Below are 25,182 nucleotides of genomic sequence, written 5' to 3'. Positions count from 1 at the left end.
CTCAGCTGTGGCTCTGCTTAGCTGGGGTGGGGATGGGGGAGGAGTTCGAAGTGGGGGGAGGCCAGAGGTGGAAGCGCTCGCCTCTTCGAAGGCCGTGGCTGGAGAGACTTGACCCGTCGCGTGCGGTGGTCAGAAGGTCACCTCCCCAGGGGAGAGTGGGACAGAAAGAGGGACACAGAATGAAGCATATGGGGAGAACCGGAAGGAGGGGGAGGAGGGCGAGGGAAGGCAGAGTCTGAGAGGTTGGGGGTGGGGACCGAGGGAGCGAGAGAATCCTTTACTTCAGAGCTGTGAGACGGTCTCCGACTCTTGGGGGATTGATGGGACATTTCTTCAAGGCTGGATCCCCGAAACAGCTGGATAGTTGGGGGAAGGGAGGAGACTGTCCTGGGGGCACCTCTCTTCTGGATTTCTCTTCTGGACTCCGCCCTCGGTCCCTCTCCCCTGCCTCGCCCCCCTCCCCCAGTGTCCCCGGGGCAGCCCCCACCCTGGGGAAGAATGTACCCTCCTGGCGCAGCGCTTGCCATGGCAACGGCACACCCCCACCCCCGCTCACCGCAGCGGAGGCTGGGGTGGGAGGGGAAGATTGGGGGGGGGGGGGGGGGGGGGGGGGAAGTGGGGGGGGGGGGGGGGACCGGAGCCTCCCTGCCCCGGGGAAGCTTGTCGGCTGCCCTTGTTGCCACAGCAACTGGGGTGCCGCTGATGTGCGCAACCGCCTGGGAGAAGATCCCCAGGTTCCAGGAGGGTTCATTCTCCACTTCCTGACCCGAGCACCCAAGCATCCGAAGGGAAGTCTCTTCCCCCCAAGTCCAGTGGGGGTGGGCGTGGAGATGGGTGCGCGGTGTCCAGAGGATTTCTAGGTCACTCTGGATCAGTGACTGAAATATCATCAAGAATTAAATTCAGGAGTCTTGTCCTTTGATAGGACATCATTGCTCATGATGGAGAACCTGGAGAAGAGGAAGAATCAGAAGCATAAATCAGCCCCCTCCCCTTTCCCTGCCTGGAGAGAGCTAGGGGGTGCCCAGGGAGGGGCCACGGGAGGTGTGTATATGGGGGAGGGGGTGTTGCAAGCCCTGAAGCGAGGCTGTGATTACAGGGACCTGTCCCTCCCGCCCCCAGCTCCCACTCTCATTAAGTCATTTTTTCCCCTGTTGGAAAATCCCTGTGCCCAGAGCTCAGGGGCTGAGGCGACCGCAGGCAGCTGCCGGCAACCACATGAGAAAGGGGGTGGGGGGACAGAGCTGGGGATGCTGGGGGCGGGGGAGGGGGTATGCTGGACCAGCTCCAGACATGAAAGGCTCTAGTCCCCCTTGGGGGCTCAGCTGTGGGGTGATTAAGTTCGGGGCGGGGGGAGAGAAGGAGGGGTGACTCCTCCTTCTCCTTAATGGCAGTTGCCTCCCTGCTCCAGCCCTGGCATCTTCCTGACTCTCTCTTCTCCTGACTTCTTCCCTCAGCTGCATTCAAGATATTTTTCTGACCTCTGCCCCTCTGCTCCTGGCTCTACTTCATCTTCTCCTCCCCAGGCCTAAGAGTGGTGTGGGAAGCAGGAGGCCTAGGTTCTACTTCTCAATTCTGCTCCATGCTCTCTGTGCCAGAACCTTACCCCACTTTCTTCCTCTATTTTACATTCTAATTCCATGTCTCCACTTTACTTTCAGTTTGATGTATATCTTATTGGATCAAGAGCTAAATGATCTTAGAAATTATCTAATTCAACCTCCTCATTTTACAGATGAGGAAACTGAGGGTCCAGTGAGGCTAAATGTCTTTCCTAAGGTCATAGAGATTTCTTCATCCAAGATTCTCCCTCTATGCCACACTGCCTTACTTGACACTTCTTATTGTCTTCTATTGCCCAGTTCACTCCGTGGTCTGGCTGGGCTTTCCAAGGTCATTCTATTCATTCCTTGCTTCCTGGGAGGGTGAGCAGGGCTTCTCAGTCAGATGAAGGGTATGAAGGCATAGGAAGCTTTTCCCTTCACTGACAGATCCTGAGCATCAAAACTTCTACCATTTCACCAGCTTCCTTTTATTCCCCCCACCTTCACCACTTAGTTCACAAGTTAATACTGGCATCTGGCCTCTACCTTCTCTCTTACTCCTAGGTCACTTTTTGAATAACCTTCAGGCCCCATTCATTGTCTCTCTTTAGGCTTCCTTCTCTAGGCCACATAAACTCAAGCCCTCTTAGAGCTCATTTTATTGTCCCTCATCACCATGACTCCCTTCTAGTTTCTTTCCACTTTCCCCATATCACTTATTCAGTTTTAGAATCTAGCTCTGGCCTCAGGACCCTGGCCAGTACCTGAACCCAGACTTGAGGATGAGTGGGACTCTATCTATTTCCCTAACCCCATCACTGGAAAACTTCTTTCCCTTCCCTCATTTATTCAAGTAAGGATTCCTAATTTTCTTCAAGACAGATGAACCAATGGTTTTGTAGCCCACTATGACCCACCAGCTCTTTCTGTGCCATGTTTAGCTTAATAATACTGGTGCTTCCCCATCTCTAAATATATCCATCTCCACTCTCCCATGAATCTCCACCTAGACTTTTCTTTATCCCAGCTACCCTGTACTAGTTCAATGTCCTTTTTGGGTCTGGGATCAGGGCTTGGTCCATCCAGGAGGTAGAGTGAGGCACAGAGGTAATGGACAGCTCTGGGGCATAATGGTGTAAAATCCTACTGAGAATGGCAATAGCCTACCTAATCCTCACTCTATCCTTCCCCTATCTTCTATTCCCCCTCCCCCTAGACCAATGATGGCAGAGGAGGGATTGGGAGTGGGGGAGGGGGGAAGCCCAGCCCCATAGCTTCCTCCTAGATGAGCAAGAGGAATGGAATGAACCAGGTGTGTCTGACTACTCCTGCCCCCCTCCCCACCCACCTCCCCCTTTCTACCTCTCCTCCCAGGGGCCCCACAGCTTTCTGTCTTCCTAGTCTTTCTCCTGAAGGATAAAATTTTGGAGATCTGTCCTCTTCAAGTCTTGTCCAACCAGGCCTGGGAAGTTAAGGCATTACTGAAGCCTGGACAAGCGAATCTACTCAGAAGCTGCAAAACTGCAGGACAAGGGAAGATGTGTGAACCTGAGAGCAATCTGATGAGGGCTCATCTCTTAGCTGGTTGAGCAAGGTTAAGCTTGAAAGGGTTAGCAGAGTGTGGACATAGCCAAAACATGAACCACAGTCATCCAAACCTCTGCTTTCACTTTCACCCAAAGCAGTTGGCCTAGGTCGATGGTGGGGGACATGTATCATCCCATTTGGATTGGAGACTAGCCTTTGGAGGTGGGTCCAGAGAACCGAACTTTTAGCTCTCGATCTTTTGGGTGGGGAGAAGACCTATTTTAGGATAAATTGAAGACGGCAATAGGGTTATAGCTGTGGATAACCAAGGATGAAGTTGGCTAAGACTCCTGGATTCTAGCTCCCTTCAATTGATGCTTTCTTCCTCTTTTTTTTTTCTACCTTGTGCAGGTGTTGAGTTTAGTCCTGGGACCCCATATCATTGCTTAGCTCTCTTTAAGACTGGGAGAAAGTACTGGAGGGGTGAGTAGAGGGGAGGAGAAAGTTTTCTGCTCAGTTGTCTGGGCATATATGTGAATGGTTATGTATAAACATATACATTCATACAAATACACATGGGTACAAGGGAGAAGGGAAGTACTGGGATGAGTTGGCTAAGGGAGATGTGAGGCAGGGGAAATAAGAGAAACATAAAAGGGAATGGGGGACCTTCTCTGAGCACTTCAATCTCCTCCCTAGCTCTCCAACCTCTACCATACTCAGCCCTAGTCCTGGGAGTGGAGAATCTAGACAGTAACATTCCAGACAGTGAGTCTCCCTAACCCTCCCCCTGGCCCCACCTCTTGGCCCCACCTGCTCCCTGGGGCTCTGGGCTTGGCTATGCCAAGCCGTGCCCAGGGATTACCAACGACCCGCCTTCATGGGGCCATTCCTCACATGGGTGCCTCTTACCTGCTCTGTTACTTTTGGATACTCCCCCTCCCCACTCATTTCTGCCTTGGGGGTATAGAGAAGGAAACTGTGGCCTGGGATAGAGTTGCTGGGGCTGAAATTTGTGTATGAACCCAAGCATCCAGGTTCCCAGGCTGGAACCCTAAAGATAACAATGCCAAGAAATAGGAGAGAGGGCAAGAAAGGAAGTGCCTGATCCCTTTATAGAATCTCTATTGCCCAATTGTCTCTATGTCTTCTTTTTAATAAACCTCTTCATTCCACTCAACAGACTCAAGTGTTTCCTGGGGAGGACATTTTTGAGGGAAAGAGAGCAGGGAGAACTGAGCGTTTTCTGCACCTCCCCATATCTCAGCACAACCCGTTACTCCCCTTTCAGAGCCCTTTATCAGCGGGACTGTTTAGGAAGAAGGAATGGGGATTGGCAAAGGGTGAGAGTCCAGTCCCGAGATTTCTAGGTGACAAGGTGGGGGGTGTGGGAACAGCTGGGCTGCCTGGAAAGAGGAGTCCAAAAAAGCCTAGGCTGGAAGACACTTGAGAGATGGCGTAGCCCAGCCTCTCCATTTTGCAGATGAGGAAACAGCCCACAGAAAGTAAGCGACTTGGCCAAGGCTGCACAGAGGATTGTGGCAGGGCCCAGATCTCTTCATCACACCTCCACATCCGGCAGATGCCCGCCGAGACCCGGCTCACCAAGGTCACTTGCAGACACTGACCCACTCGGTGATTCGGCACTCTTCGCAGACCACAAAGCAGCACCAGTGGAAGCGACAGTGGCAGCGCTCGCTGCGCGTCTGCCGCAGGATGTTGTGCCCTCTCCCGCAACAGAGGCTTCCGCAGCTGTCCGGCCCCGTGCTACTCTTGTTGCACAGCCTCCCGGCCGTGCCCGCCGAGTCCAGCCGGGGCTCCCGCTCACAGAAATCCGGGGACTTTTCAAAGTAGACCAGGTCTGTGGGACTGGCTCGCCGGCGAGCTGGGGGCGAGCCCGGGGAGGGGAGGGGACCCCCAGCCGCGCCCAGCTCCAGTTGGCCACCATTGCGGTTGTGGGGCCGGATCAGCGTGGCGCGCTGAAAGCGGGCTCGGAGGAGGGAGCCCACAGCCCGGAACTCAGGGGTCACCTGCCAGCAGGTCTTCAACTGACAGCTGCCCGATGTGCCATGACATTTACACTTCCGGCGCATGTTCTCCATGACTGCCTGGGGGAGGAGGACAAGGAGGCAGGTATGGATGAAGTGGCTACTAGACACCCCTCTGCCTCCCAGCAGCCCCCTTAAGCGAGTAGACCTACTCCTTTGCATCTACCTGACCCAGACCCGACTACAAGAGGTCCTCTTCAAGTGGTCTGAAATCAGTATAAGCAGCATGGACTCCCAGGGCTGGCCATGCCTAGATACTCTCTTGGTCACACCCATGCAGGGACAAGCTGATGTCTCCCAAATCATCAGAAAGAGAAGAGGGAGGTTGTGCCCACTGTGGGACTCAGGCTTCTGCTTCAGGCCCCCTTCTTTTCACTATACATACACATACCCTGCCTTTTTCAAACCCTCTAGTTCTATATTCTGCTGATCCCAAATTCTGTTCCCACAAGACCAGACCCCAGGGGAATCCCCGGCTTCCTGCCCCCTCCAGTCCCCCAGTACCTCTAACGGTATGAGAAGCCCCTGCTCTCCTCCCCTTCCCACCACTGCTCCCCCCTCCACAGCAGCTGCAAGGGACCGTTGGGGCTGGGGGGGTCTCTCCCCCACACTTCAGCCTGCTCTTACTTCCTGAGGGGGGATACCCAATCCCCAGGGAAATCCCCAAGCCTTCCTTCCCTAGGTGGGGGGCAGGAGCTGGAGGGGCTGGGGGTGTGGGCCCCACCATGTCCCAGCCCGTAGATCTGATGGCCTGGCCTAGCTCCAGGATGTGAATGAAGGCTGTGGTGAGACACAGAAAGTCCCACTCCTTCCTTGAGGCCCTAGAGTCCATTTTGGGGATACCATGGATAGTAGTGGAAGATATTTTCTCCCCTTAGAATGGTCAGGCAACTTTGACTCTACAATCTCTAATAGCACCTGCCATACCTCCAGCCTCAGTTTCCCCCTCCATAAAGGAAGTTTGAGTGAAGCACCACCAGAAAAAAAAAATTTCCTCAGACTTAAAAGCTAAAGACAATGCAGGGAAATGAACTTAAACAGCCTAGCTCCCCATCTACTCCCCAATTCATTCCAGAATGGAAGAAGTGAGGTAGGAAGTGAGTGCACTGATTTGTCTCAATTCCAACTGAATCTGGAAGAACAAGACAGGCAATGTGATAGAACAGAATAGAACACTAACCCTGGAGCACTTGAGTTGGATTCCCAGCTTTGCTGCTCACTACCTGTGAAATTCTGAGTCACTCACTTTACATCTCCGAGTGTTTCTTCATTTGTAAGATGAAGGTTGGGATAAGATGGTCCCAGAGGTCCCTCCTACCTCTAAATTCAGTTAGCCTCCCAGAGAACCCAGCAGTTAGCCTCAGCATCTTAGACCACTTAATAGAATCACAACATTCTTTCCATCCCACTCCAGAGTATTATCCCAGATCAGAACAGCCATGACCCATGGCATGACAAAACCCAACCCACACGTCTGGGCTCTGAACCCTTCCCATATCCAGGGTAAACCTGAGATCCCCAGGGTTAGGAGGTCTTAACTCTAGTGGCCCTCTTGGAAGTGTTTATAGCTGAAGCAGGCAGAATTGGGGTTCTAGGGCTGGGCTATGCCCAGGAATTCTCTGTTTTGAGGCCACATTAGAACCAGCTTTGATGCCTCCCAAGTCCAGCAATTCCAAAACTGCTTCCCACCAGCAGCAGCCATTAATTAACTAGTTTAACAAGAAGTTGAAGCCATTGGTTTGGGGGATGGGAGGGCAAAGGTGTTAAAGCTAGGGGGAAGATCTGCCTGGGTGGAGTAGTGCTGGGAGGAGTTTGAAACTTTGGGTGCACCCCCTCCTTCCCACTGTGCCTCAGTTAACTCTCTCAGTGTCTAGAAGGGAGAAGGAAAGACTCTTCAGCCTTCCAGTTATGGGAAGGAAATGGAGATAACATTAAAAAGGACAAAGAACAAGGACTAGATGAGAGGAAATCAGGAAATGGAAGGGTCAGGGGTCACCATGATGGTGAGAATGTGGAGAGAAAAAAGGTGGGGGGAGGGGAGAGACTGGATTGGAAAATTAATCTGGACTTCCCCAAAAGCCAGTGATTCCTGGTGGCGGGCAGTTTACCTTGTATCTTGAGACAAGGATGGAATAAGGCAGTGGTACATATTAGAAAGTAAACTGGCTTTGGAACTCAACACAGAGAGTCTCTAGTTTTTAGGTTCCTCAGAGACAATCCCATCCAATCCATACCTGAACAAGAATTGCTTACACACCAAATCCATGGTCAACTAGCTTCTTCCAGGGAAGGGTAGGTACACCACTTTTTCCTGAGGCAGCCCACTCCATTCTGTAAGAGCTCCAATCGTTAGGAAGATTTTCCTGACATCAGGTCTGAATTTGTCTCATTAACTCCAATTGTTAGGAAGTTTTTCCTCACATCAGGTCTGAATTTGCCTCATTGTCACGTCTCCTGGTTGCTCTTAATTCTGTTTGCACTTTGGGGCTAAGCAAAACAAGTCTAATCCAGGTGCCATGTTATAACCCTTGAGGTGCTTACAGCCAGATATCACAACCTCCTCCCAAACCTTCTCTTTCCAGGATAATTATTCCCAGTTCATTAAACAGAGCTTTATAAGGCATGATCTCTAGGCCCTTCACCATCCTGTTTTCCCTTTTCTGAACATACTCTAGTCAGGGGTGGGGAACCTTCAGCCTCAAGGCCACAAGTGGCCCCCTAGGTCTTCAAGTGTGGCCCTCTGACTGAATCCAAACTTCACAAAATAAATCCCCTTAATAAAAGGATTTGTTCTGAAAAACTTGGATTCAGTCAAAAGGCCACACCCAAAGATCTAGAGGGCCACATGCGGCCTCTAGGCCTAAGGTTTCCCACCCCTGCTCTAGCTTATCAAAGTCTATCTTAATATGTGGTGACCAGAACTAAGCACAATACTGCAGGCATTGGACCAGGGTAGAGTCCAGCAAAGCACAGATCTGGGTTTGGATCCCAGCTTTACCCTTTGGGACACAGGTGCCTTATTTCACTTTTCTAGGATTCCACTGAATGAGGGAATTTGTACTAACTAGGCAATCTAAATCCCATGATCCTAAAAGCACTTTCTGACCCTGGTAACTGCCTACTGAAATGACATTGTGGGAATTCACTAAACCTGCTCCAGGATTGTAGGGGCCTAACCTCCTTAAAGGGAAAACTGATTAAAAACCATACTGTGTGTGTTTTGGGATAGGGTGGGGGAGACCTCAAAGATCATCTAATCCAAGCCCCTCATTTGACAGACAAGAAAATGGTACATTGGTTCGGCCAATATCACACATTGACAAGGAAGGGATAGAAACCAAATCTTCTGACTTCCAGGAGAATGTTGCCAGCTACTTGTCAGGGTAGAGGATTGGGGAAGGGGGATAACAGAGAAGACAGGAATAGAAGAGAAACGGAGCAAAAAGGAGAGAGCTAATGGGAGCAGAATGGTTCTTGTGTCCAGGCGTCTAGGAGTATAGTGGGTCTGGAGGGGTGAGACTTAGGAGCTGGGCTTCTCACCTGCCTCCCAACTCGGTTATTATGGAGCCGCATTCTGGCATGAATATCCCTGTGTGGTTCCCTGGAGTCCAAGAAGTCCCTGGAAAACCTCTCTCCAAAGCCGACATCTGGGCTGCAGCCCCCCCACTCCCAGGCATCCTGGAGTCCAGGGGCAGCAGGGGGCAAGGCTGGATGCTCCGGGACCCCATGGCTCATGCCCTTGCCCCTCTGTAAAGCATCCAGCTGGAGTTGGTGAAGCTTCTGCCTGAAGGCCTCCTCATCCCCCCGACGGGCTTCATCACAGCCACAGGCCCTTAGCTTCCCCAGGGCACAGGCATTGGACACGGCATGGACCACGCCAGCTGCTGCAATGGCATAGGCAAAGGCACTTTCTCGGAAGCCTGCATACAGACACAGGGAGAAGGGCACCATCATCACTGCCCAGTCAGGGCATTAGCAAAATCAGGGAAAAGAAGTTTGCCTTCATCACTGCAAAGAAATGCTTTCCATCACTATCACCCTCAGAGTGAATCCAAAGGTTCTTTACCTTTTTTGTGGCATGGACCATTTTGGTAGTCTGGTGAAGCCTATGGACCCCTCCTCAGAATAATGAGTAAAACAGAACACTTAAGATTATTGAGGAAACCATTATATTTAAATAGTTATCAAAATATTTTAAAAACAAATTCATAGACCCCCCTCCCTGGGAAATCTATCCACAGACCTCATCCCAAATTAAGAACCCCTTCTTTATTCTCTAATTCACCATAACCTTCAGGTGGTGGCCCCTCTGTTTTAACAGGCATCCATCCCTTCCTGGCTCACTCTCGGGCAGGGGTACTCAACCAGTGATCCACACACTCCCATGGGGGCCATGGCTAGATTTCAGGTGACCCAGGAACTTCTTTATTTTCACTAACCCCTAGCTGAAATTTAGCATTTCCTTCAATCATGAATGTAGACAATAAACATTACTCTGCAAAGGGCACTTGTGCATGCTCATGCATGTTAAAACCCCATGCTCTAGGACAGGGATAAAGAACCTTCAGTCTCGAGGCCACATGTGGTCCTCTAGGTGCTCAAGTGTGGCCCTTTGAATCTAAACTTCACAGAACACATTCCCTTAATAAAAGAATTTGTTCTGTAAAACTTGGACTTGGTCAAAAGACCGAACCCAAGGACCTAGAAGGCCACATGTGGCCTCCAGCCCACAGGTTCCCCACTCCTGTTCTAGGGTATCCCTAATTCCCTTGACTTCTCCTGACCTAGACAAAAACAAAAGACCTTCCACCTTTAACACAGCTGAGAAAGAGTAAGGTTAAAATAATCCACAAAGGAAGACACAAGTCCTGAACAGTTACCATTTGCAAATACAAAGAATTGTTTGATTTCACAAAAATCAGAGACAAAGTGGTCAGAATCTAGGTTCAAATCCCCTATATCACCTTCTGCCTGTGTGACCCTAGGTGAGATACTTGACCTCCCCCCTTACCCCACACCCTCCGCCCCAGTTATTAGTTTCCTCACCCATAAAGGATGCCTGAAGTTCCTACCAGTTCTAAATCTGCAATCTATGCTTGATAAGTCTAGCATTCAGCTGTGAGTTCTGTCCTTGTCAAAAGCCTTTTCCCTACGGGCAAAAGTGTGCCCAAAGGAGCCGGTAAGCAAAATGAGAGGGGAGCTGGAAAGTGACCAATAAGATGGATGGATGGGGAAATGGGAAAAAACACCATTAAGAGCAGCCAGCTAGCCCACAAAGACCAAAGGATGAGCAAAGTCTAGTAGGTCCTGGTGTACTAGGAAAGAGGTGTACATGTCACAACAAACACAGCCCAACAGACAAGGAGGATCAGAGAGAGTTAAGCACCACAACAGCTCCCTACGGCTTTGTAAATTGACCAGCAGAACTTTGTACCTTCTTTTTGTTGTTGATGCATTTTTTCCTAGTAAAGTTTTGTGGTTTTTCTTTAAATTCTACTAAGTCTCAGTGGGATTAAGGAAAGGCAGGGCTATTTTTATTTTTGCTTTTGTTCATTGCCTAGAGCTGGAGAGCTGGGAGAAATCTGAGTATCCAGAGGGTAAAGGAAGGTTTTAGTGGCAGTGGAATATTGAGGGGTGATCCCCATCAGATCTAGGGTAGGCTTATTAGACAGTAAGGAAAACATCACATAGGGAAGACTAGGGATTAGTTTATATGCTCTAGTCTATACCTTATCAAGCTCATTTTTTTTTATTAGCAAAAAAGGTTCTCATTTCTGCACACTCTAAATACAATGTAGGCGGTCTAGCCAGGCCATGTCCTGGGTCCACCTAGGTCTTGTCCTCCACTTCCTTATGTACCCACTGATGAGGTTTTGCTCAGACAGTTGATGTCCTCTCCTTAACAAAGTGTGAAATTCCTGTCACAAGGTAAACTCCTTTGTGAAATGTCCATTTCTTGCCTTGAGTTCACCAATTAATAGTACTTTGGGGGCAATTAATTGATTCACAGTCTATCGATACATCTAGGCTTGATCTCTAAGAAAGAGTGGCAGGTATGCCCCAAAGAGCAAAAAAGGAAAGGAAAGGAAAGGAAAAGGATTCATAAATACAAATGTATTTATAGTCGCTCTTTCTGAGGTTATAAAGAACTGGAAACTCTAATTGCGCCTATCAACTGTGTTTTGGAACGGCTGAGCAAACTATAGTATATGAATGTGATAGAATAATATTGTGCCATAAAAAAATGATGAATGAGGATTTTCAGAGAATCCTGGGAAAATTTGTATGAATTAATGCAGAGTGAAATAAGCAGAACCAAGAGGACAATTTCTATAACAACAACAAGCAAAGACAAACGATTCTGAGAGACTAAAGAGCTCAGATCGTCACAGTGACCTGACAGAGAAGTGATAGAACCAACATGCAGAATGGGACATATATTTTTGGACACTATCAATGCAGAAATTCATTTGAGTTTGCTTATTTGTTCAAAAAGTTTTATTTGTTCAGTTTTCTTTTCTTTTTTTTCCAAATGTGGGGAAAGGAAAAGAAGGAGGAAAAGAAAATAGATTCTTGTTCATTAAAATTTAATAATAATGTTTTTAAGGGAGTGGAAGGAAAAAAAGAGAAAAGAGAAGTTGGACAGGCACAGACTGATTCCTACAGAGAATAGCACAGGCTGCTCCAGAATACTGTATATTCTGGGAAACCATATATGCAATGGAGTTCTTCAACCTGAGTGCTTGGACCAAGTGGGAATTGAGGCCTAAGATCAACAAGGAAGGGCACCATGATGGGAAGGAACAAACCCAGCCCTTGCCTTCAATGAGAGTTATGAAGAATATGCAGTTCAACTCTCTAATGACCCCAAATTCTTTCCTTTTGTGGAGAAGCTTCAAGCAAAGGGTGGAGCAGCTGTGTAGGTCCCTGGGAGAGGTAAGGCTCATCAGAGGGGGGAACTTGTTGGACAGTCTCGAAACTCCCTTTGGGAGGGGAGTACTCCACTCCAGAAGAGTACTGCAAGTCAAATAGACTATATAGCCTTTTGCGGAATGTGGAAGTTACTTGAAAGGGCAGGAGAGTTATCTTGACTGGGTATAGGCTTGTGTGTAAGCAGTCTTGTTTTTTGTGTGGATTTGTGTATGTGTGTCAAATGAAATAAAGTATATGTTATAGCCCATGTTTCCTTAGCCTGAGTACTGGTAGGAGTGTTAACAGTGGTCTTTACCTTTTGACATGGGTGACCCAAGGAGAAACCCTGGGTGGGGCATAAGACAAAGAGAAAAGGTACATTAGCAAGGCACCAATGTGCTACATATGCCCTCTCCCTTCTCCCTTTTCAGCACCCAGAAATCTAATGCTCATACTAAGTGTTTTCTGGGATGGGCAGTGAACAACTGAAAAATACCTTGAGGTTAAGAAAGGATTAGCCCTTTCTAGGGCAATGCATTTATAAGTGCATGGGTGACCCCTTCTTTGAAGGTCTGGGATACTACAGGGGTGAAATATTATTTACACCATCAGATTCAGCAGATATGCTCTTTTTGGTTTGGAGAAACTTTTTTCTTTTTTGAAAGTCTTTGTTACAATGGATGACTAGGTAGCATGGTGGACAGAACTCTGGACCTGGAGTCAGGAAGACCTGAGTTTAAATTCAGGCTCAGACACTTACTAGCTGTGTGGCCCTAGGCAAGTCACTTAACCTCTGTTTCCTTCAGTTTCCTAATCTCTAAAATGGGGATAATAATAGCATCTACCTCCCAAGATTGTAGTGATGATCAAATGAGATAATATTTGTCAGTTCCTTATAAGCCTTAAAATACTATGTATAAATGTTAGTAATTATAGCAATAATTTTTTAAAATAAAAAATAAATGAGCAAAGCAAAGAGAAGGCAATGTTTAACCTAAAGAATAAATAACTAATTGTGGAATTTGAGGCACCTGTAAAGAAGAGATTTTTGAGCAAAGAGTCCTTCTTGGACTGTAGGACTACTCACCACTACCCTACTTCTATGGCTGGCCCTTTCCTAATTCATCTTATATCTTCCTCTTGTCAAATTTTCACCCGAAAAATATCTCCCTGAAGATCAGACTTAACAGGCAAAGAGAGACGGACTGCAGAGATCTCTGAGCCCTTATTCCCTCAATGGAAGCCTGAGCTTGTAGAGAAAAATATTCCCCTGATTTCCTATAACCACCCAAGTTCCTACCCTAAATTTAACCTGGCAACACGAAAGGGTCACCTCATAAAGAAGGTAGTTGTAGTCCTCAGTTCTAGTCCCCAAAAAGTGATCCTACCCCAAAGTGCTTATACCCTTCATCTTTGAACTACCTTGAAATTTTTTTACTTTGTATTTTTCTGTATATACATGTATGTCTACATATTGCCTCCCTTGATAGATCATGAATTCCTTGGGAGAAGAGATGGTTTGGCATTCTTTGTTTGGAATTTTTTTCTACACTTATGTCCCCAGGGCCTAAGACAGAGTCACAAACTCAGAAGCAAAAACCTCTTGAGTTCTGACTTGAATTTTCCAGTTTCCCCAGCTCTAGGAAGGGGGCAGAGGGAGGTTACTCCTTGCTCATGAATCTGATGCTTTGGGGCTAGGTGAGTCTGGACATCTAGAAGGGAGAAAGGCAAAGTGGAAAGGGGTCAAACCTCAAATCCAAGGTCTGTTTCTTCCTTAATTTTGTAACTAAGAAATTATTTCGAGTTCAAAGTAGGCCCTGAGATTTTGACAACTGACCAGTATTTCCAGAACTACCAGGATTAAGTTAGATTAGAAAGAGAAAAACAAGTAGATAGAGTGGGCCAGATGTTTGGGGGGAAAGTACTGGAGAATAGGTCAGCTGAAATTGCCCAAAATTTGGGGAAAATGGTAGGATGCTAGTGAAAGGAGGGATGTGAGTGCATAAAACTTGACAGAAACACACAATCCATTCATTATTTGATTCATTCATTCATCAAGCATTTATGAAGCACAGACTATGGCTACTCCCTTAGGACTGAAAGGAGGCTCCCAGTCTTTCAAATTTTCTAGAAGCTCTGAGATAACATCATGGAAACAAGAAAGTGATTCCCAAAGAGGCACCAAAGTTAGCCAGAGGCCAGAAAGGCACAAACCTGACCACACCCACAGGTCCACTTTGGTCATAATCTGATCTCTGTTGTTATTTCCTAAAGCAACTTTCTAGCCTTGCCCCAGGTTCAAATCTCCCAGATCTTCACAGGAGCCTGGGAAAGAGGAGCAGAGAGTAACCATTGAGCCCTAGAATTATAGACTATCTCCCAAGATGATGGGAGGAGGCATTCCATCCCCCCCCACCTCCAGACAGGACGGCCCCCAATGTTGAGATATGCCACACCTGGAGGCATCAACAAGAAGATTCCACATTGTTCCTCTAGGCCCAACACTTTCTGGGAATGTTCCTGCTCTCCCACTCCAGTCATTTCTGCTGCAACAACTCTATCTCCTTTAAACAGTAAATCCTGCACAATAATAAAGACTTGAAGTCTTTATTCAGTTATTCCTTACTTTTTTTCCCTCTGGGTCAAAAAAAAAAATCATCCCAGCTCCTTTTTCCTTTTCTCACAAGGGGCCAAGAAATAACCGACAGGGAGGGGAAGTAAGGGAAAGGCCTGTCAGAGAGTGTCCATGCAGTCGAGCAGTGCGCCTACTACTTTTCCCATCCTTTCATCTGTCAGTCTCAAAGAACCTTCCTGGACGCTGGCGGGCATCGTGAGCCTGCTTGACGGGCAGAGAATCCTAGAACATAAACGCTGGGAGCTGATGGAACCTCCGAGCTCATCTAATGCAGCCCCCCTCATTTTACAGATCAGAGAGATAAAGGTCTTGTCCAGAATCACCACATCTAGTTAGTGGAGAGAGCGTGGAGGTAGAAAGCTCAGGTGTCCCCAGGATTCGGGAATACTCTCTGTTCTTTCTGCTGCCTTTCTACATTTCACTGAGATAGCTGAAGCTCAGCATCTTTATACAGACTGAGTTCAGTCCTGGTGATATTTCACACAATTGTTACTGAGTAGGGAATCCAGGTAGCTGGGAATCACAGGCTGTGCCTTTGGATATCACCGAGGCTCTCTGTAGGAGGACAGCAGAAGGCAGTGAGTAGCTTTAGTTGAAGGGGACTTGGGAATATGATGTGGGGGAGAAGATCATTTTCAACACACAAAAAAAAACTAGCCGTGTGACCTTGGGCAAGTCACTTAACCCCAATTGCCCTACCTTCCCCCCTCCAAAAAGCAAAAAGAAAAATCTGAAAAAAGAAAATATGGGAGGCAGTGGGATAAAAGCAGAGGGGGAAATTTCAACCCTAGGACCTTGGAAACTGCCCTCTCCCACTTTCTATAAGCCAACCAGTCTGAGAATGAAATATGGGGACTGTCATAAAGAGGCATAAACAGAGATAAAAGGGAGAGGAAGAAGACAGAGAGGGAGTGAGAAGTTTCCTGAGTCCACTGAGAGGCCTCAAACTGCAGGGAATCCTTCCTCGCCAAGATCCTTCCCCCTAACACATCCCTTCTGGCCTCAGGGATTTAACTCCATCCTGAGGATTCTGTCTTGCTGCTTCTATCGTTCCTAGATGTGCATGATCCTACTTAGACTGTACTCAGGTGTTAGTGTGTGTCTGAGGGAACCATTGTCTGTGTATGAATGTGTGAGGTCTCTACTCCTAGGCTCTCACAGGAGAATCTGATGTTATAGCCTGGCCAGTCTGCCCTAGCTCCGGTCCCTGGGCCCCAGTCCTGGGCCCGAACTGTCTGGGGCAGATACAGGCAGAGGGCCAGCAGGCCAGCTGGTGGGGGAGAGGGGTGGGGCAGGGTGGCCAGCTGGGCTGCCGGGAGGGAGAGGGGGAGAGCTCGTTAAGACGCACAATTAGCTGTCCTGCCTTTGATCTGGGACAGGGACTGCCAGGATCTAAGTAAAGTCAGCTGCAGCTTCTAGTCCCAGCCAATAGCCGGGAGGAAGGGGGGAGGAAGACAGGCTAGAAAGGATAGATGAGGGGATGGGGAGTGGACAGCTGGGGAGAAGGGGTCAGGGAAAAGAGACCCTGACCTCACCTTACTGCTCCAGACCCAGGTTAAAAGAAGCTGGAGATAGCGGGTAGCCATTCCTTGGTACAGACACTTAGTATGTATGTCTGTATGTACAACACGTGGGGATACTTAGGCATGAGACAGTTCCTGTAGGTGGACGTATGCACACATGTGTGAGTACATGAATGTGTGTGACCACGCGGGTAGATTTTGCTTTTGGATCTGATTCGTCTCTTGCATATCTTAAAGCAGCTGATAATAGCTAACATTTACATAGTGCCTATGTGTCAGGCACTAGACTAAGTATGACTATTCAAGACACTGAGCACATTGCTAGGCACACAGCGATCTTCTATCCTTTTCTGTTGGGCGGAAGGGAGGAGAATAAGCATTTATATAGCGTACTATGCATCATAAACTGCACTAAGCAAAAGTCATTTCATCTGACCCTCACAACAACCCTTCAAAGTTAAGTGCTATTATTATCATTCCTATTTTACAGTTGAGGTAACTAAGGCAGACAGAGGTTAGGTGACTTGCCCAGGGTGACACAGCTAGTAAGTGTCTGAGGTTAAATTTGAACTCAGATCTTCCTGACTCCAGATCCAGCCTTCTGTGCACTATGGTGCCCCCCCCCTCGAGTGGACAGTGAAATGAGCACTAAACATGGAAGTAGAGGATCTGAGTTCAAATCCCCCCCTGACACTTAATATTTGTGTGACCTTGGGTGATTCACTTAAACTCCCTGAGCTTCAGTTTTCTCATCTATGAAATGAAAGGATTGGCTTAGATGGCCTTTCACTTCTAAATCTGAGATCCATATAATGAAGGGTCTTTCACTCCTTTTGGGCTCTCCATCTATGATCCTCTATAACCATCCCAGCACCAGGGTGCAGTAATGACTGGTCATTACTGCAAGATTTGAAAAATCCTTCCTGTACCTCCATCCCCCTTCCCAAGAAGGTCCGCCAACCTTGATAGAGAGCAAAGGGGTAGAACAGAGTTCTTAGGTTAGATGCTAAGAGAGAAAGGAGGCAAGAGCTGAATGAAGCCTTAGGCCTTTCTTTTCCCTGTCCTGAGATCGATGGGCCTCAGAATCTACCCTTTTTTCACCTTCCCCTGCCTTTTCTTCCCTAACGCTCCTCACATTGCCCCATTTCCTCCAACCTGAAAGGGGTTAGGATTTGGGAGTGGGCAATCCCTGTGCCAAAGAAAGCCCTCCCACATAGAGTGGACTAGTCATATGCTGCCTTCTGCTGGAAATCTAATAGTAAAGGAGTCCCTGTTATGGGACACTTTAACATATATTCGATTGAAGGATTGCTAGAGAGAAGTATTTACAGCTGGGGAAGGGCTTTCAAAAGGGGAACAATAATTGCCCGCACCCCACTTGTATCTAGGGTTACAACCCATCTTAGGTAGGTGGCACAGGTAAATGTGTCTGTGATTTCATTCGTGTAACAAACCCTAAAAGCAGAATTGTGAATGATAGTTTTAGAGAGTTGCCTGCCCAAGGTCTCTCAGCCAGGATATGTCAGAGGTACCATTCAAATCCTTGTCTCCCTGTTAGGCATAGCCTGGTATAGTGGCTAGCCACTACACTAGGCTATGCATGTAGAAAAATGACATTGTTTTAATTTCACAGATGACAAAACTGGGGCTCAGTTTCTTTAACTGATTTGCAAAATGAAGTAAGAGTTATATTTTAATTGCAATTACAATGCTCTTTCTGCTAAAGGACAAGTGTTTCTGACACCCTCAATGTTGTGAGTCTGTTTCCTCATAATATTTTCTCCTTTGATTTTCATACCTTATACCTTCCCCTCACTGTTCTTTCCTGTTGATGCTGGCCACTGTCTAACCCTGACTGATGCCCCTCTCCTCAAAGCTTTCTCTCATTTTTCCCATCCTCCTGGCTCTGCCTCCAGCTTCCAAGGAATCTTCAAATTAGATAGTCACTCCCCACCCCCATCATACATCATGTTCTGCCCAGCATCTAGCATAGGTTAGCATGAATGCCAAAGAACTGATGAGAGGTGAGTTTTAGGGGTGCCTTGGACAAATCATTTGCTTTTATTTTCTCATCTGTAAAATTAAGAGTTTCAACTAGTTATCTAAGTTTCCATCATGGTCAAACTCCTTAAAGACTTTCTAGATCTCCTTTTCTTTGTTCCTCTTCTAGTTACTGACCTCCCCCCACCCTCAAGCTGTTCTCTGGATACTCAAAACCCTCATTTCATTACCCTACAGTATACAGGCTGCCCTCCTCCAACTGATCTGTGCACCAAAATCACCACCTTTCCTAGTCTCTGGGTATCATTAAAATTGGCTTTTCCTGTCAAGTGGATTTCAAATGTTAGAGTAATTCTTACTGGGGTGAGGGGGACTGATAGCCCTTAAATTTTACATGATAAAAGGAATTTGTGAATCCAAATGAGTGTAGGGGAGAAGCTATGGGCTAGAAGGGTAGAAATCAGCTACTGACCATTCCACTTCCCAGGGTTGCTGATCCTATAGCTGTAGAGTTGAAGAGCTCAGGCAATATTCAAGGTAACAGTATGAAAAGAGAAGATATTCAGACCAGGAAGACAGACAGTAAAAATGACCTTCTGGGCTTCAAGTTTCAGCTTCCCAGACACTTGGCCATGGGTAGCTTCTCCACAGGAAATGAACTGTTCAGAAGTAGCAGAGATGACACCTTTTGTTGGGCTTGACCACCAGATGTCAAAGAAGGCCTCAGTTAGACTTGGTCAAGAGTGACCTTCAGGGGAGCCTGTGATCTGACCCAGGGAAGGGAAGACAAAAGCAGGAGGAACAAAGAACAAAGACCTTTTAACCTTCTTGGAACCCCAAGAATTTGTTCTCCAAAAATTCTTCCAGCATAACCTTGGTATGAGGTGGAGTCAAAAGGGTCTTTATTTGAAACCAGGAGACTCAAGATGTTTTGGAGTAGGGCGGATGCTGGGGGCTAAGGGCACCTGAGGGAGCAGCTTCCTTCGGGCTTCTCAGCTGGCTGTCCAACCCCCTCCTCGATCCTGGGTGCGGCCCCCCTCTCTGGCCAGCCTCGGCACGTTTTGCACCCCCCCCCCCTTTAACCTTCCCCACCACCACCACCCCAGCTTGCCTCCTGCTCATTAAACTGCAGGTGAACCCAGCAGCATCTGGCATTGTGCCAACCCCCGCCCGACTCCGCAGCTCTGGACTCGCCCCCATGCTTCAAAGTCACCGCTTTCTCCAGACCCCTGTGCTCCAACCCTCAGAGGCCATATGGGTTGGGTCTAAATGAAGCAGGATGCCTGGGTTCGTATCTGTCTTTGTCTCTGTCTCTCCTCCTCCTCCTCCTCTCCCACCCTTCACCAGATTAAGAGTGGACTAGAGACAGTCACCCCCTTCTGGGCTCCAGACACTATTCCACTTCTTCTCTGTCCCCCCACCCCCCCACACATACACACTCAGCCCCACCTCTTCAGCAGAGTGGACACTGAGGGACAGACAGAAAAGTAAGAGGTATTTGGAAAGGTGGATCTAGAGAGCCCAAGCCAACCTGGGAGGTGTCTTGGGATGTCAGTTTCTTGCTATGGTTTCTCCCAGTCTATCAGTACAATCCAAAGAGAGCCGCAGAGTCCTGGAATTGAGGGTAGGAAGGAATATGTCAAAGGAAGACAGACAGACAGAGAAACAGACACAGAGAGACAGAGAGAGACAGAAATACACAGAGAGAGGACGACTAAGGCAAGAGGACAGAAATATAAGAAACAAGATTCAAAAGAGAAAGAAAGGAGGGACTTGTGCACAGAGACAGCGACTAAGACAGAAGACAAGCAATGAGGCCCAAGGAGGAAAGCGGGCTAGGGAGAAGAGATATAGGTAGAGAGACCGGTAGAGAGAAGACAATCTTGGGTAGGAATAGAGGCCTGGTTGAGGCGAGCTGAGGGAGAGGAGCTGAGTCCGGGAGGCCGCAAAGATATTAAAGTCTGAAGAACCTGTCACTTCGTGTTGGGGAGCACAGGCCGCAAAGGGAGGGGAAGCAGGAGGGGGGTCAGAGAGGCGGGGGCGGAGGGGTAGCGAGGAGGCTGGGCCCTAAGGTGGGCAGTATGGGTAGGGGAAGGCCTAGACAGGGAGGAGCAGTTAGGGGGGTGAGGGGCCACTGCGAGCCTCACTGGCCCTATGGGGTCTCTGGCTTTGCTCCTCGTGGGTTGGGTGCGGGTGGGGGGAGGGAATGGGGGGGGAGCCTTTGAAAGCAGCTTGTCTGGAGCGCGGGAGCCGTCTGGATCGGCCCCGGGGGGATTAGATCGCGGCTACATGCCGCCACACGCGTGTCGGGCTGGGCTCAGCCGGGCAGAAACACAGCCCCGGGCGGGCGGGGGAGGGAGGCGGGGCAGGAGGAGGGAGGCGGGCGGGGCCCGGGGCTGGGCTTGGGGGAGGCTAGGGCTGCTGCCCATCCTAGGGGTCGAAAAATGGGTATGAGAACGGCGAGAAGCAACTGGCTCATTAGGCTCACCGTCCATGCCCAGGATTCCTTCTGACGACCAGGAAGCCTAGAGCTTGGCCTCCCGGCTGTGTCCAGTACAGTCTACGCATACTCCAAGGGGTGGTTTTTCACCCCAACTTTAAGGACCCCCTCCCCTCCCGTTGAACCAAGTTTGGTTGGAAAAAGGCCTGACCTGTCCTAATACACCAGCACACTGTTCCAACTTACAGTCGGCCCTTCGGCTGATAAGAGGGACCAGTTTGACTAGCCAGACCAATAAAACATGAACTAGAAAGAAATCGATCAGGTTCTAAACCACATGAAGTCTGGGAGAGGCAAGTGTGAAAAGAAAAGTCACCAAACCCCACTCCCAAGGAGGGCAGTGGACCTGGAAGCAGCAAGTTGGGTGGGAATCCTGGTCAGTGAGACCTTGGGCAAATCACTTAACCTGTCCAGGCCTTGATCTTATCTAGAAAATGAGGGAATTTGGCTGGATGATCTCTCAGGCCCCTTCCCAGCTCTCAATTCTGTGTTTCCATCTTCCCCCACTGGACTCTCAGAGAGGCTCTACTATTCAATAGAGATTTTTTTTTTTTTATAAAGCAATCGGGGTTAAGTAACTTGCTCAAGGTTACACGGCCAGGTGTTTCTGGGTGGGTGCTAAGTGTCTGAGCCCGGGATTCGATCTCCAGGTCTTCTCAACACTGGAGCCGGTGCTCTTACTCGCTGTGCTACCTGGCCGCCCCTAGAGATGTTTTTTAATGCTGAAAAACAGGTGAATTTCATGTGCAGAGAAGTGCAGTCATCAGCATCATCTCTCCCAACCCCTCTGAATCCAGAGAACTTATCAGAATAAGTGACTCGGAGGAAACTTATTTGTACACCAGGATGGGAGAAGTGCTAGACAGATGGGCCTTGTGGCCCAAATATAGAGGCTTAAACCTTCACCCCACCTCTCATCAAACTGAGTCATGAATGAGAGATTATCACCAAATTTCAGGCTTCTGTGGTTCTGTCATGGCTCTAGTCAAAAGCCAAGGTTCCCACCTACCTCGTTTTACCTTCTATATCCTGTCCCCTTGCAAACAGATCTCCTCTTTCCCTTCTTAATCCTAAATGGCAAGTATGAGCCACATAGGCCGAGATTTGTTGGCTGAGGGAATAGAAACCAAATTTCCAGAGCCCTACCCTCTCTACACCCATTTTAAGCAACCCAGGTTGGCTTCATTCCTCCTTAGGGTCAGGATAGTTATTCAGGATACCTAAGTTCCTGAACCCTGGACATTCTATATATTGTGCCCCTTCCATGGTACTCATTTTGTTGTTTTGTGACATGGTTAATAGACCACCTCTTCCACCACCCCACCCCCAAGGTCTGAGCTGCCTGGGATAAGAGAAAGATTTGAGTTGAGAAAAACAGCAGGGAAATAGGAACAAGTAGGAGGCAGAAACTTTGAAAGACAGAGAACAAGGAGAGTGGGGGCCCAGGGCAAAGGAGAACTGAACTATTAGGAATCAGAAGTAGGGAAGGGCTAAAAATGAGATGGTGTGTGGAGTGTGAGAGGGTATGGAAACTGCAAAGGCTATAGAGTCGTTCTGGGAGAGAGGAGGAAGGACAAGTTTACCTCTGCTGAAGATGGGACTTTCATAAGGAATCTTGTTTCGGGTCTCCAGGCTGGAGCAATTCCAGCGCTGGTCCCGAAACTGATGCTGGCACTCATGTATGGCAATCTGGATGCCCTGGATGGCAGAGGCTGCCACATCCGGGTGGCGCACGCACACTTCCAGTTGGCGTCGGCTCAGCCCTGGCAATGTCAGGCATACCGTGTTGGCATTCAGAACAGGTTCTGGTGGCAGACGAAGGCCCAGAATGTCATTTGGTTCTGACCTGTAGGTATGGGTGATATGGGTGGGGTAAGGCCTTGGATTGAGCTGGGGAGCTGGGGAGCAATGACATGAACTTAGACTTACCTTATCTCATACATACAAACATACATACACATGAACACAAATCTATTCCCCCTCTCTCCTCTCAGTTCCTTCCATTCTTTCCCCTACTTTCTACTCTTATTTCCCAAATGATAAGAACCTTTCACCTCGTATTTCACATTGAATTTTGGTTCTCACATCTCAGGTAATATTATGTTTTACAGTTATCTATGTTGGTATCATCCCTCAGAAATAAGGGAAGGTCGGGAGCACGTCATTCCAAATTGGATTTTCTCCCAGAAAAGTCCACTGCTAACACAGTGCTCCCCACAGAGCAAGTGTTTAATAAATGATGCATTAAAGAATGAATGAAGCTTCAGCAAAATCCCAAATATGCCCCCCCCATCTCTCCTTCAGAGCTCCCTCCCTGACTTCTTCCTTCTCCCAAATACAGCAGACACACACAAACCCAGCCTCACACTCATACATATCAACTCACACTGATTCACACTATGTAACACCTATGGAGTATGATAACACAGTATCTCTCACATACCTCTAGAGACACAAAGATTTACATGGGAGGTAATTCTATCCTTAATATGAACACCCTGACTGGATTCTGAATCCAACATCTGAAATCAGTATCTAACACACACACACACACACACACACACACACACACACACAAACACACACACACACAGACAGAGTGGAAGTCTCCCAGGCATGAATAATATAGTACTCACACATTTTCAGAAAAACTTTCACAGACATCTATTTTCAGAAACACAAGGAGCCAAGCCACACTCAAAAAGGGAGAACTCCCTTCTGTGCCCCCTTGCTGACCCCACCTGGGGCCGCCTCCTTTTCACCCACCTCCATCTACTGATCCCACCCATGGGGGAGATCTCCACAATGGGGAGGGCGGGATTGTTTCGGGGCGCCTTCCGGAGAGTCCCCCTAATAGGAAGACATTAACTAGGCATGATTAGGAGGCTGAATTTGGCAGCTGCCCCCAACACGGAAGGATCTAACCCTGCTCTTGGCTTTGCCCCCTCTGGAGCATCATTGGATCATCCCCTCTGAGTGTTTCCCTCTCCCCAAGGAGGAAAGCTCCTCCCTTCAGACCCCCCACCCCAGTTGGGGTCCAAGGTGACTGGCCTAGGCACACCGCTCACTCTCGAGCAATGCCAGTCTCCTAGCCTAGCCTTGGGGGTCTCCAAAACTCCTCGGGAAGCCTTGGTGTCCCAGAAGGCGTGGCATGAGGAGGGAGGCAGGAAGAGAGGGAGAGAGGGGGCGGGGGTCTCACCTGGGCACGGCTGCGGCCAGCAGGAGCAGGAGCAGCAGGAGCGCGCAGAGCGCCGGCCGAGGCCGGGCCCGGGGTCGGGACCGGAGCCGGGGGCGAGACCGGGCGCTGCCCATGGCTGGGCCGGGGTGAAGGGCTTAGAGCCCGGCAGGGCTGGCGCGCTGCTTCGCGGGCGGGGGGCGGCAGCGCATGGTCCGCGGGGCAGGGGAGGCAGACCCGGTGAGCAGAGCTAGCGCCCGGGCGGCCGGCGGTGGCTCTGACCCTCTGGAGGCTCCGGCTTGGGCTCGAGCTCTGGTTCTAGCTCGGGTCAGGGCTCCAGGGGCAGACGCCGCCCGCCTCCCCGCTCCATGGGGCAGCGCCCCGGGGCACCGCCCTCCGGGGGGGCGGGCGCGCGGGGCACCTCCTGGCAAGGGTGGACGAGGGGATTTCCCCCTTACCCCCTCCCCTTCCAGCGGCTCCTGGCGAAGCCTGAGGTGTGTGGTGGGGGGCGGGGGGCAGGGAGGAGGAGAAAGCCGCGAGGCACGGCTTAGGGTGGCAGAGTCAAGGGACAGGGAGCCGGCAAAGAGCCGGAGGTTGGAAGCGGCTAGTCTGGACTTCCTAAGGGTTCTGAGCTCTCAGCTCCAAGAGGCGTCGCTGTCTGTCCCTCCGTCCCTCTGTCCCGAAGCCCAGTGTATAAGTGACTGTCCTGGCCCAAAGGAGCTCAACCGCCTCAGCCTCCTCCTCCCCCCCCCCCCCCTTCCCCCCACAACCCCCCCCACTCCGTCCACCCCTCCCTCTCCCCCTCCACCCTCAGCTTTTAGTGCTCCGGCTCTACCTCCTGGTGACGTCACAGACCGGGATTGGGGGAGGGGGGCGGAGCAGGGCGGGGGGGGGGGGGGGGGGGGGGGGGCGTGTGTGTGTCCGAAGGCCTCAGAGTCAGCTTAAGGCTTTGGTGGTAGGTTAGACTCAGTGCACATGTAGAGAGACTCGGTGGGTGTTGTCGTTTCAGCGTTTGTTTGTGGGCCGAAAGGCCTATGTTTGTATTTATGACTGTCAGTAAGTGAGTTAGACTTCTGTCGGGAGTTGTGTTTTTTGTGGGAGAGTGTGATGTCAGTGTGTGTTGTGTATGTTCCTGCATGTGTCCTTCTCGAAAATGCAACTGCCGAGGTCAGCCTCCCCCTGCCACCTGCAGCAAGGACAGGAAGTCCGAACAGAAGTTGCTTAGAGTACCAATCCCTGCTCCAGCCAGAATCCTGATCAAGAAAGATGATCATGATGTATGTGATGGAGTTTGAGACCAAAGGTGGGGGAGGCTTG

General features: G+C 49.3%; 1 protein-coding gene across 2 annotated transcripts; it reads right to left on the bottom strand.

Moving 5' to 3' along the window:
• Positions 1–4,168: 4,168 nt before the first annotated feature.
• Positions 4,169–24,605, bottom strand: WNT10A (Wnt family member 10A). Of its 2 annotated transcripts, none has more exons than XM_069104451.1 (4): positions 23,890–24,605; positions 22,274–22,536; positions 8,660–9,039; positions 4,169–5,179 (listed from the first exon to the last, which is right to left on the bottom strand). In XM_069104451.1, exons 1-4 carry the CDS (start codon positions 24,000–24,002, stop codon positions 4,682–4,684), a joined length of 1,254 nt encoding a protein of 417 aa, XP_068960552.1. In that variant the 5' UTR covers positions 24,003–24,605; the 3' UTR covers positions 4,169–4,681. The 2 variants fall into 2 exon arrangements, with proteins under 2 accessions (XP_068960552.1, XP_068960553.1); XM_069104452.1 differs by lacking the exon at positions 23,890–24,605 and adding an exon at positions 23,457–23,831.
• Between the last annotated feature and the right edge of the window lie 577 nt (positions 24,606–25,182).

This window comes from Petaurus breviceps, unplaced genomic scaffold (assembly GCF_028583685.1).
Source record: "Petaurus breviceps papuanus isolate PSGF00001 unplaced genomic scaffold, PetGlider_PUasm1.0 688, whole genome shotgun sequence".
In the NCBI taxonomy this organism is placed as follows: domain Eukaryota; kingdom Metazoa; phylum Chordata; class Mammalia; order Diprotodontia; family Petauridae; genus Petaurus; species Petaurus breviceps.
Note: the sequence above shows the minus strand (reverse complement) of the source record. Positions and strands in the feature narration are given on the sequence as shown.